The sequence below is a fragment of the Pteronotus mesoamericanus genome, unplaced genomic scaffold (assembly GCF_021234165.1).
Source record: "Pteronotus mesoamericanus isolate MK-2021 breed Mesoamerican mustached bat unplaced genomic scaffold, CSHL_Meso_final contig_20, whole genome shotgun sequence".
NCBI classification, from domain to species: Eukaryota; Metazoa; Chordata; class Mammalia; order Chiroptera; family Mormoopidae; genus Pteronotus; species Pteronotus mesoamericanus.
Genome location: NW_026555085.1, coordinates 88,673,003 through 88,685,772, shown reverse-complemented (window position 1 = coordinate 88,685,772; position 12,770 = coordinate 88,673,003). Strand labels below are relative to the sequence as shown.

Below are 12,770 nucleotides of genomic sequence, written 5' to 3'. Positions count from 1 at the left end.
CTGGCAAAATAGCCCCTGTCACCAGTTTAATTGGAGGCAGGTTATTTTCCAGCTGTCAAATAATCTTTTCCTATTTAAGAGTCAGAAACAAAAACATTTGCTCATAAAAGAATTGAATAATTTGGAACACAAACAACATAAGTATTTATTTGAAAAACATTTCCATGAAAGTACAATGGCAAATCAACCATTAGTAGCTTCTTACTACTAATTCCAATTTGCACTCACAGTCACTTTTATTCATCATATTCAAAGATACTGCTCCAGAAATCTTTTTCACAAAGTATTCAAGGAAAAAAAATATATATATATATACAGTCTCTGCAACAGAAAGTTAATTAAAATAACAAAGCCAGGCGATATAAAGCTAAGATAGAAGACACACTGACGTGTATAAACACAAATAAATAAATATGTACAGAAGAGTCTATGACAACAATGAACAAAGAGAAGCTTTACAGTACAAGTAATGGCGACTACAAGCGGAAATATCTCGGGACCCTAGACGAAGACTCTAATACAGTGTAGTTAAAAAAAAAAATCATAAAGAAGAAAAAAGAGAGTCTGACTTGATATTATTCTCAAAGTCAGTCTAAAGAACATTTTGGCCCCGCAGCTGCATCCCTGTAATTCTGTTCGGAGGGGTGAAGTGAAGGTGAGAACTGAACGCTTCGAGCTGAGAGTAGAGTATATCTTAGCCTTTGAATCCCCTTGTAAATGTTCCCATTCAGCTGTTTTCCTCATCTGGTGACTGGGCATTTCTAAAGTGGAGCTGACATTGTTGTCAAATATATATATTAAAAAAAAAGGTTTTCCCAGATAGGTATAAATATGAATAGAAATCAAAGTCATTTTATAGCTATCTCTTAACCATTGTTAACTCAATAAGCACTTCAGGTAGAAATTTCACAGTAGGAAGCTAATTAAACTCTATCGTGACTTCCTAAGGCTTGGGGAAAGTATATGAAGATTCAGTGATTATTTAAGATTAATTTTCATGTCTATGTAATCTCTGCCAGAATAAGCATCCTGTTAATATATGCCTACAGAAAAGAATTTGGCTCTGCCATAGTGAATCTTAGTGATTTTAAGATTTTCTATCCTTCCTTACTATGTACACCCCTCCCTTGTGACAGCGCAGCCGGGCAGTGCGCCCCCGTCACCCAGGACAGGGGTCCATGCTGCCGCAAAGTGGAACAGTAATAAAATCCACCACCACATCATATCATCCACCCAAGTCCGGCAAAGAGCTTCAGGAAGAAGAGCAAAAGGTGAGAGGCCCCGTGGCGGCTGCAGAGCCTGCCTGTTCTCCTGTGTCTCAGACCGAGAGCTACCTGCTTTCTGCACAGAGGGAAAGGCCCCCAGGGGCTTGGCTCTGGCATCTGCCTTGGAACAGATGGGCTCCAGAATGCCTCGCCTTCCCAGCACTCACGCTGCCACCTCCCACAGTCTGATGCTTACCAGGTAACCGAGAGCAAATGTAAGGGTGCGGCACGTACAGAGATTGACTGGTAAGAAACTGGATATAAATTCATCATTTAAGAACAATTAAAATTTGGTCTCCTAAACATTCACTAGCAAGCCTATTACTCAGGATAATTTGAAAGTTAGGTAAGCTGCTTAATATTATGCATGGCTTGTATGCAGAGATCTAATCCATAAATAACACGCCATCTACCTTGCCAGACCTCTTCTGGCACTTATAGTCAAAGGACTTATGTACAAATAGTTTTAGACTAGCAATTGTAGGCCCACATGTTTATAAATTATTTTGATTATGACAAGTCACCCATTTGTCTAGGTTTATATTCCTTGGAACAAAACTCTTAAAAGGGGAAGTGAGAGGCTCTTCATTTGTGCAATTTTAAATGTCTTAAAGTCTACAGAGCAAGGGCCAAATGAGAGATTCTCAATGGTTGTGCTCCCTCGAGGGAGAGGCTGCTACACACAGTATGCCCAGTGGGAGTTCTCATGCCTCCTGTGAGCCGTGAGCTCATTACATAGCGGGGCAGCAAGAGCAGATGTGTGAGAGATTCATTCTTCAACAGCTGCCAGGAGGTCCACACTAAACTTGATTCAAATGTGAGGGATTAATGATAATTAATGATGCTTAATTAAGCCTCAGAACTGGAACTGGAGTAGGATAAGTGAAACAGTATAAACTTGCATGGCCTCATTTTAACTAGGTCGAAATACGGGGAATTCTTTCTTTCTTAAGTATGCTATATTCCTGAAGGTTAAACATTTGGTGTAAGAAAAAACTCCTATCTGATTTTTAGGTTAGACTTTCTTTTGTATCCATGGTTGAAGTTTCACTGAAAAAGAGGAAATGTGCCACTGTATTCACAGAAACTATTGCTGAGATGGGCTCTGTGGGCAACCAAAAGAGTTAGAAATATGCTTTTAATTGAGAAAGATTTCGAGGAAGCAAATAGCCACATCCAAACCTAACTCTTAGGTGGGGTATGAATGAGCTCTAACTTAGTGTTTGTCCTTAGCTCAGCCTCTCCCCCTGTCCTCTAACTTTAAAGCCTCCCCGTGTGAGCTCTGATTAGTCTAATCCAATTACATATTTAAAAAATTTCCTGTGGCTACTGAGTCATGTTGCTGCCAGTACTGAAGTTTTAGTGATGATAGAAGCTTCCCCATGGAAGAACTACACTGAAGAAAAGACAAATTCTGAGTTTCACAAAAGCCATTTTAACAAAATACATTCCTCATATATATGCAGTTACCTAGGTAACGGCGTATTTACACCCGCTAGTCACAGCTTCCACTGCTGGCAGATCACGTTTCTGCAGACTGATCCCTCTTTCTTGTGTCAAAGACTTTAAAACTTTGTGCTGTGGCTGAAGGTGTCTGACATGATAATATTTTTATAGAAGTTATCTGAATGGGCATTGCAATAACCCTTGACCTTATCAATGACCTGATGGACAGGGATGATTGATGTTTGCTCTCCATCAGCATGGGTCACTTTTGATGAGGACTTGTCCATGGAAGAATTGTCTGTAAGAAATAATAAAAGAAATTAGGCCGCAGGAAGAGCTGGGGACATGCCTAAGGGCCACCACACTGGACACTGTATTTTGTACATTAAAACAGGACACTGAGGAAATGAAGCTCTGGTTGTTTCTCAAGCCAGGTAATAGGTACCACTAAAATGTCATGTTGTTCATCTTCAAAGTGCATTCCTATGGATAAACCGGTGTTAACTTGCCTTCTAGTAATTTGTGTTGGAGTTTAAGAAATGTTCCTGTAAAAAAAAAAAAAAAAAGAAAGAAAGAAAGAAAGAAAGGAATGTTCCTGTAGTGGTATTTTTCAAAAAGTTGATGAATAACCAGAAAATTGCTGCAAAGAAAAAATGTGGCAAAGGCTCAAAAGAAGTAGTGACAGATTAGGTAACAAATGAATTGAAAGATGCTGGTATACTTATGGAGGAAATGATACGATGTCTAAGATATGTTTTCAAAATAATACAGGGAGGGGAAAATGGGTAGGTGACTCTGACTTCTAGGTACAAGGGGATTCACTATACTATCATCTCTACTTTTTATATATATGAGACACTTTTCTAAATAAAAAAATTATCAAAATATAATTTAAGGATCTTTATAGAATAAAAGTGAATGAAAATACATATAAAAGGCTATTATGAACATATTTTCCAATGGGTTTTATCTTATAAAGTGTTTGGAATATAGAAAAAAGAATCTTTTATTAATTATGTCTAAATTACAGAAATTAAAAATGTCTATCAGGAATATTTTAAGTATATGTTCTCATTAATTCTACTAGTCTCAGAATCATGTTATTGCTGACAGCAATATCAGAAAATTGACAATAATAAAGGACTGTTAAATACATTTTTGTTCTAAAATGTACCTTCTACCAAGTACTCGTTCCCTACATTTCTATCTTCTCTAGTCACTGTGGAAGCAGCAAAAACTCTAACATGAAAATCTGCTTCTAGGAATCACGATTCTAATATTGTAATGCTCGCTTCCAGCCATTCCTTGTTTTGAGTAAGTTAGACCCAGTATATGCAAAAACAATAAAAATCCTTCAATAATTGTAAAAGTCATCATGGTTATATCTGTTGTCTTTGGAAACAACCCAAATTGTTCAACTGTTACCTTGTGTTGGAATAGACACCAAAAACAAACAAACAAAAAAGGCTGAATAGGAAATGGTGTGTCCATCCCACAATAAAGGAAGCAAGAGAGAATGCAGGGTTGATGGGAAGAATGGGCAGACAGAAGCAGCCAGAATGATTATGTCCAAGGATTGGTGAGAAAAAGGCTCAGAGCATTCATTGTATCACTGTATCAAGCCCCTCCCACTCTTAGCTCTGGGCCCATTGATTGAGTCTGTGCTCTCTCAGTTCATACAGTCACTAGCCATTGGTTTTCTGTTACGGATTTTTTCTATTGATATATCTCAAGAATGAACAATTTTTTGCTTGGTATTTTTAAAAAACTACACATCCTCAAAGAAACTTCAAGGATATACTCATTCTGCTTCACTGATAGCTTCCAGGGTTATGTACCTTTTGGAGATTTTAACCAGCTCCATTCCCTATATGTGACCCATTTTATGGGTCTTCACAGTCTAACAAAGTAAAATTCTGAGCAAGTGTTGTATATCAAATGTATGCTATTCTCTGTCCTTTGGTTAGATTACAGCAGTATGGGCACTATAGATTTTGATTATAGCTGCAAGTTTGAAAACCACGGGCTAGGGAAATGAACTATTATTTGATCTATGCTGAAATTTTAAGCAGATAAAATCCTCAAAAAGCAGGCTTGAAATTGACAATTTCTCTCTTATGACTTCTATGAATGTACCATGACATACCAGTAATTCATAAGAGCAACAAAAAGGAAAGAATTTCACTTTACACCTTTCTAACACAAACTCAAGTACTGCTTTTTGTTGTTGTTGTTGTTATTTCACTTGACATGAGACTCACTAACTCCAGAGCATGGTACATTTCCTAGAAGGAGCGGAATGCAGACACCGCCATGCAGACAAGAGCCAGAACAGCAAACAACCATTTGAAATTTCAGAAATTCCAGCTCAGGGCAGGAATGTCATTGTGCTAAGTATTGTAAAGAACAAGCAATTTTGTTGGTGCAGCAGAGTCTTAGTTTCATTCATGCAAATATTCTCTTATTACCTTGCGAGAAATTCATGCATTCAAAAAAGTATAATAAAATTTACCTGAATGATCCACTTTTGTTGAAGGAATGCTCTTAGAAGACATTATCTACACCATAAACATATGAATTTCTAGATCAATTCCAAGAAATAAACCAACTAGATATCCATGATGATATGCAGTGACTCCTTGCATACTCCAAGTCACCCAAGTACCCAGCAGTCCCACTGAGAACTGGCTCGGTAGCAGAAGGCCGTTTGTACGTTAATTGATGGGAGTCCAGAATTTGTTATATCATAGAAGTATGGCACATAGCTGACTATATCCTTATGCCAGCTGACAAGGACCCATTTAACACCAAGAGTTTTATCAAGACGAATTTACATTAATGAATTCTTTAAAAAAAATACACAAAGTTTTTCTTTGGTTTTTCCATTTCTGCATTTCCTTTCATCTTTTAGTGAGTTTTCCCAATGATCCGGATGACTTTAAAGTATTTCATTAATGCTTCCCAAATGTCCCCTGTTCCAAATTATGTGCCTTGTTATCTTCTCTCCCATTTTTATAAAGGCATTTCTTGAGGCTAGCTCTTCTCAGCTGGGTTAAGAGGAAGACAATTCAATAGGTCTAATCCTACTCTTTCATAACTGACTTATAATGTATAATCTATTTGTATTTTAGAAGGGGACACCAAATGAGTATTCCATTTTAAGGTTGATTATATTAAGTGAAAAACTCATTCATTATTAATAAAAGATATTTTGTGCCAGGAAACTACCCATTAGGTAGAATAATCTACCTTAGATTATCTCAGGCAACACCTGTTATTAATTTTCTTACACAGGCATTTCAAGCAGGGGTGGACAGAGCTCTTAGTTTTAGGCAAAACTGTGTGCAGAACTCAAAAGTTGTACCTGATTCTGGAAGAGAGTTTATAGCTTTCATTAAATTACCGAAAATATCCTTGACTCCAAGGATCTCCTAAACTGTCCCAAGTTTTTGGATTATCTTTCTCTAATTAGTTTTGGAATCAATTAGCTGTCCGTACACTCAAACATTTTTCTGCAGCGCTATCTTGAATCCCAGGCAGTAGCTGCCCCAGCCGGGGGGCACAGGCACCGGGGTAAGCAGGGACAGGTGGAAGGCTCCACATGTGCAAAAGGGCCCTGGAAATGCCAGTGTTTGCAGTGTGAACACCTACACATCACACAACACACCGCTCTCTGCCAAAAGCCAAAGATGAATGCGCCGTTCACCTCTGTTTATGTTCAACAGCTAAACAAATACAAAATTAAAAAGTTATTCCTAGTATCCTTTCAGAAGCATCTTTTATTAGGAAAGTGCTGGGCAATGTGCTGAGAGCTGTTTGCTTGATGTTTCATCAGTATTTAAAAGTAGCAATTCTGTTACTTTCCTTTGAAACTATTAAAAGGTTATACTTTATCTCACTGGTCACTGGCTCTCAAGTACCGCAAAATCATCTTTATTTCCATGTTGTCTTCAGGACTGTTCATTATGGGCTTAGGCTTGGAATATGTCGTCATTATAAATATTATGAAGATACTGGAGATCAACATAGATAAGGTTTTTCTCACCATCCTATATCCCTTTCCAAATAGGGCGTCCTCTAGTCTTTCATTTTTTTTTTTTTGTTTAATCAGTGATTTAAACAGAATTGCCAATAATACTTTCAATGGTTAACAATTTAATTCTTAGAGGTAACATGCATCCTGGATGGTGTTATGGTGTTCCTTTCGGTTCCCTTGCAAACTAGCCAAGCAACTTTCATACTGTGCTGAAATAACCTGCAACTCAATTTCTACACACAATTTTTAAATAAAATACATAACTTATTAAACAAGATACTATACTTTTTTTAAGAAAACTAAGTTTTGAATTAAAGGAAGTTACAAAAATATTCAGAATCAATGATAACATGGCTATGTAGATTCAATGCAGTTATAAAATCTAAAAAAGAAAAGACGAAATATTCACACGGGCTTTGGATAAGGTCTTCACATAGATTTTGATTTCCATAAATGTAAGACAAGCACTCTAATGGACATTGTGATCTAGCCATCTCCATGATATGCCGATCTTCACAATGAAAACGTGATGAGAACTGTATCAGAGAACACCTTCACCATGGTCAGAGGACTTACCGGTGTGACTATTCCTTTTGAAGTAGGTGGTACTGCTAGATTTCGATTTGGATGTAAGGTAGGTTGAATTGGAACCAATGGAGCTTGAGGACAATGATTTTCCTAGATTATCAGAACTTTTCTTGATGGTGTTGGTAGCTGTCTTACTCCAGTCTGAAAGAAATGACATTTCCGCATGAATCTGCTGTAGGGGGGACACTTCCAGAGCATTCGATGTAAACAATAATAAACTGAAGAAACAAGTTTCTTACTTTGATCTTGTGTAAAATATTGTTTAAAACCCCACTTTAATGACCTAAGGGTGAGAAGCAACCACTGATGGTAATAAAAAAAAAATGTAATACTTTTCTTCCAGTACTTTTTTTATAGTCGAGAAAAATCTCTTGGACTAATGCAGACCTCAAAAACATGGGAAGGTGCCAATGGCTTAGTGGAACCTCTGGATAGCTGAGTTGTTAAACTAGACATAAAGCCTTGAGGAACTCTACCTGTGTGGACTTCATGTTCTCCTTTGCCAAACAGAAGGGTTGGGCCTAGAGTAATCAGATCTCTTGTGTTATTAATACTCTAAGACTCCACACCCTACCTTTATAACTTGCTACCATTGGGATTGGATTTCTCTGGCAAGGGAAAAGCAAATGACAAATGTTTCCCACTACTACTCTTAGATGTGAAAACCAAGTACCAACAGGCCGCTTACCCGAGTTGTCTGCTAACCGAAATTTACCACAGCAGAGATGCCGCCTCCACTGTTTCTGAACATTCTCCTTCATAGCACAGTGGAAAATAAAAATAAACAAGCCTGGGACAAAAGGAAATATAAACATGTCAGCCAATGGACACATTTTTAAAGATAAATCTTATGAAGCACATGGATTCATTTCAATTTAAATTTTTTATACATCTGAGTCACTTGGAAGAAAAGATATTAAGGAATCTTGCAGTATGTGATAGGTGTTTTGATCCTTTAGAAAAGAACATAGCGGCTCAGATAAAGCCAGAACTGCTACTCGTATCTGATCCTGTCTTCGCCTGCTGTGGGAGGCAGTCTGGTGCTGGGGCATGTGAAGTCTCGGAGAAGGGGGGAAGATTTTCTTCCACACTGGAAACCCCTCAAAACCAGGACCTGCAGGCTCATCCACCCTCCCAGGGAGTAGGGGGGACCTTCATCTTCACACTCTGACCGAATTCTACTGGTTTTCAAAGGCTTCCCACACCAACAGCCCCCAATTCCTTCTGAGGTTTGCGAATACCGAAAATCCCTTTAATAAGTAAATATGCTTCGCTGACATGTATAAATAATTTGAATTGGTTAACAGATCCTTTTGAGCTTTTAAGAGGTGGGGACAGTTTCAGAGGAAGGAGCAGCTGCGTGCAAGCCTCCGCTAAGGTCAGCCCAGGTACAGTGAAGGAGGCTGCCCCCTGCCTCAGCCTCCATCTGTCAGCCAGGGCAGAGTTTGCAGGCTGCTTCCTGGAAGTGTTTTTGTCACATAGCTGAAAATACAGGTAAGCATGTGTTCTTAAACAAACAACTGTCAAACAAAATCACGTATGAGCTGAAAGAGATTATAAACTCCAACTGAGGACCTTCCTTCCTATGCATTAACCCCAGCTTTACTCAGCCTGGGGCCTCGCATTGAGCAAACCATAGTCTTTGTTGGGGGAAGGTGAAGTTTTTGCTAGATGTTGCCTCCCCTTAACACTCAGTAGTTTTTGTTTGTTTGTTTGTTTGTTTTTAATCACAAATTATTTCTTTTTATTAGGAACACTATTACAGAAATCCCCAACTCAGTAGTTTTTATAAATGTCATACACGCTGGAGGGAAAACTTCGGAGGTGTTCCGAGGACCCTGGAAGAGAACCAGTTCTCGGATTTGCTTTTCTGGCCTCTCTGGGACGCTAAAAAGCGGACTGTGGTGAGGCTGCCCGCGGACCGCAGTCACAGGGAAGGAGGTGGGATGTAGGATGACATGGACTTCACAAGAACATTTTTTAGACTGTGCAGTACTGCTCTAAGTCATAATTAATTGTATAGCATCAGATGACATTCCTATATGTAAGCAACAGCATTTGCCTGTAAACAGGTAGGCGTCCAACAGGTTTAAGAGACAGTGGTATATAAAATAGATTCAGAATTCCGATACATTGCCTCTAAAATTATGTGACAGAGGAAAAGTCATTTCCATTCTCTGTCTCTCTAATGTGTGATGCAGTAAGACACGTTAGATAATAGGCATGAAAAGTTAGGAGTCTTAGGAATGAATATCTTCTTAAATCCCAAGGTAGTATGAAGACTCTTGTCATGAGACACATTTCTATTTCAAGTCAGAAGAAAATTCTCATAATAGGTTGTTTTACCCTTTTTGATACCTAATCCTTTTCACCGGAATTCAGGTTAGTCTGGCAATCAATACACCAAAACTCGTTCAGGACAAAGCATCCCCGGTGGAGTTCCACCATGGGGACACAGTAAGTGTCCATCTGGAAAAAGCGCATGCACACAGTGTGGAAAGAAATTCTAACTCTTCAGGAGGGAGGAGCAAAAGCACAGCAGGAGAGCCAAGGTGCCTGGAGGCCAAAGTGAGAACACTGAGGGTTATTCCCTCTTCGATTCTGAGGGATGTTCCCCCATCTTCTTGCAGATTTGGGTGCAGAAGCAGAACTAACATCATACGAGTTCTATGTTGACATCCAAGGAAAAGCATGTTTCATTTCTCACCCCCAGCTCCACTCCCTTTCTGTCAAATGTTTTCCCTTTGAGACTTTTCGTGTCAACCGCATGGCACCTAAGCGGCTCTTCCCAATACCTGGAAAAATATGCTCTCTAGCTTTCTTAGCTGTGACTGGGGACCATAATAATCAGCCTTTCCTCTTCATCATGTCTTACAGCTTTATTTAAGTGACTGCAGAGTAGGGAACGTTGCCCATAAAAGTTGGAAGCTCGAAGGGCTCAAAGGATTGAATTCAGAGTTCAAATCTTTACTTCATCTTGACAGGCTAAGCACTAGCTTCATGAAACTTTTATATCTCACAAAACAGAGTTCATCAAGGTCCTTTTTTGGTGAACTGTAGCCTGAAAACCACCAGAGTGATGAGTCGAAGGCTAAGTTCCTTAGCAATAGTTTCTTCAGCTTGTTAAGTTCCTGGATGTTTAATTTTACCTGTAGAAACCCATACTCCATGCTAGGATGAGAAGAAAAATAAAAACTTACTTGAACAGATTCCTGACTGGTCAACCCACCCTCAGCCCTGCCTTCTCTTGCCTTAAGTCCATCTTCCATTAACTAGTGGTATCTGCTCACTTAAAAAACAAAACAGAGCCGTATGTGAATTCAGGATGTCTTAATTCTTGGTCAGTTTTATAATTTCCTCATTTAAAATAAATGACATTTTCAATTGTGATGAAGGAAGGGTGTGCAAAGTATGTGAGAAAGCAGGCCTGCCTATGGGTGCTGTTACAGAGGAAACTGTGAGGAACCCACGTCCTCAAAGCCTCCTAGAGAAGGAGACCCCAGGCCAAGGCTGAGTCAGTAGGTACGGTGAAGGGACGCCTAAGAGGGCTCTAAACTTGGAGTGACAAACTGTTTGAAAAAGTGATGGGTTTGGTTTTTTATGCCTTGTCCTTTCACCTATCTCAGGACACATTCAAATAGCACGTTTTGGGTTGGGGGAGGGCAGCCTGCTTGTAAGTATTGGCATTATACTCACTGTAGATTGTGTGGGCTTGTGTTTCATTTCCGTCTTTATAAGAGCTATTTAGGAGAGCATCTCAGCCTCAGTATTTTGGCTAGGAAACAGGCTCCCACATAGAACGCATTCCCTTTGGTTGACCCTGGCAAACACATGTGGCTTTCTTGGGGCAGATGTAAAATGAGTGGCCGAAGGAATGTTCTCAGATCTTTAGCCTGATTATCAAAAGTTTTTAAAAAATTGTTTCCCTTGGATATGAAAATGAATGCTACACAGAGAAATTCGGGGCAGCACATACTGTCATTCTTATGCTGCTTTGAAAGGTCATTTTCAAGAAGTCTGGTGAAGAAAAAACAAAATAAATCCTTGGGTCCTCATCTCCTAATGAGTTCTTGACCAACTAAAGGCCACTGACACTTTCAGTGAGATTGTCCTCAACAAATTCTGACAAATAGTCTATGCTGACTTGTTGTAACCCTGGATTAAGGAAGACCCAGGAACACAGTCAAGCAGATGACTGCAGATATAGAAAACCCCAGGGATGTAGGATAGAATCAGAATGAGTAATATTGATGAGTGAATGGTAACCTCATCAGATCCATGGGCAGACACGGTTCTGGAGGTTTGATAGGGCAATCAATCAGTCAAGAATTAATTAAAGTGGCCCTGGCTGGTATGGCTCAGTTGGTTGGAGAGTCGTCCCATAACCAAAGGGTTGTGAGTTCGATTCCCAGTCAGGGCACATGCCTGGGTTGTGGGTTCAATCCCCTCCCCGGGTGTGTAGGGGAGGCAACCAATCGATGTTCTTCTCTCACATCAATGTTTTTCTCTCTCCTTTTCTCTTTAAAAGCAATGAAAAAAATGTCCTCATGCAGATAATAAAAAAAAGAAGAAGAATTAATCAAAGCAGGTGTTTGGGCAAAAGAGACCACATGCTGTGAATAACTGACTTTTGACAAAAAAAAGGTCTAGGTGACTTCTATCTTCCTAGCAAGCTTGAGTCCAAATCTCCAAGCAATTCATGTGTTCCGTTGTCACACAGATGCAGCCAGCTGGCTGCTGGGCTGGAGCTCTTTCAGGTTGAGGAAGCACTTTGGGAACCTCTTGAATCCTCCTTTCATATTACCATGGTGCCCTTTAGAAATTTACTTCTCTGTGGCACAAAATTTCATGCCAAAAGATGAGTAATTTACTTCCTTGCAATATTTAATGTCTCAGCCAACATGATGTCATTTCAGATGTTAGGGATTAAAGGTGGTTCATTTCCTTGGTACCAATTCACGATGTGTGTTGTGGTACAAGGTAACTGTTGGGTCTTCTGACCATGGGTCAGAAATTTGATTTAACTCTTTTAGTTTACAATAGCATTAAAATAATTAATGTATCTCCCTTAATGATTTTGCCAAATAAGGGTAAAAGATTGAATTCATAGTTATTCGGTAAACATATATTTACTAAGTAAGAGCTTTCTTTTTAATGGAGGCACATATCCACTTCCTAGAAACTCTGAAATAAAAAATTAAAAGGGAAATACTTTGTTTTATTCTCTTGCTTATGCTCTGGCTCCTAATAATGTGCCTTTCTATTTGCATATATGTTACATTGTAAATATTACATTGTCTCATTCAAACTGATCTTGGGAAAGTCATTGACTCTCTTGAGACTGTTTCTCATTCTATAAAATGGAGAAAATATCCTCTTTCTTGGATACCGACCTTCTAGACTTGCTGCAAGAATTACATCAGATGACAGAAGCT

At 39.1% G+C, this 12,770-nt stretch overlaps 1 protein-coding gene across 2 annotated transcripts in view; it reads right to left on the bottom strand.

The window, feature by feature from the left end:
- Positions 1–2,266: 2,266 nt before the first annotated feature.
- ADGRG6 (adhesion G protein-coupled receptor G6) overlaps positions 2,267–12,770 on the bottom strand; it is a 128,259-nt gene continuing 117,755 nt past the window's right edge. For both annotated transcript variants that reach the window (XM_054570045.1, XM_054570044.1), the window contains 3 exons: positions 8,024–8,125; positions 7,324–7,476; positions 2,267–3,009 (listed from right to left, as the gene is read on the bottom strand). In XM_054570045.1, coding sequence (XP_054426020.1) covers positions 2,831–3,009; positions 7,324–7,476; positions 8,024–8,125 — 434 coding nt within the window. In that variant the 3' untranslated portion in view covers positions 2,267–2,830. The remainder of the gene's footprint in view (positions 3,010–7,323; positions 7,477–8,023; positions 8,126–12,770) is intronic.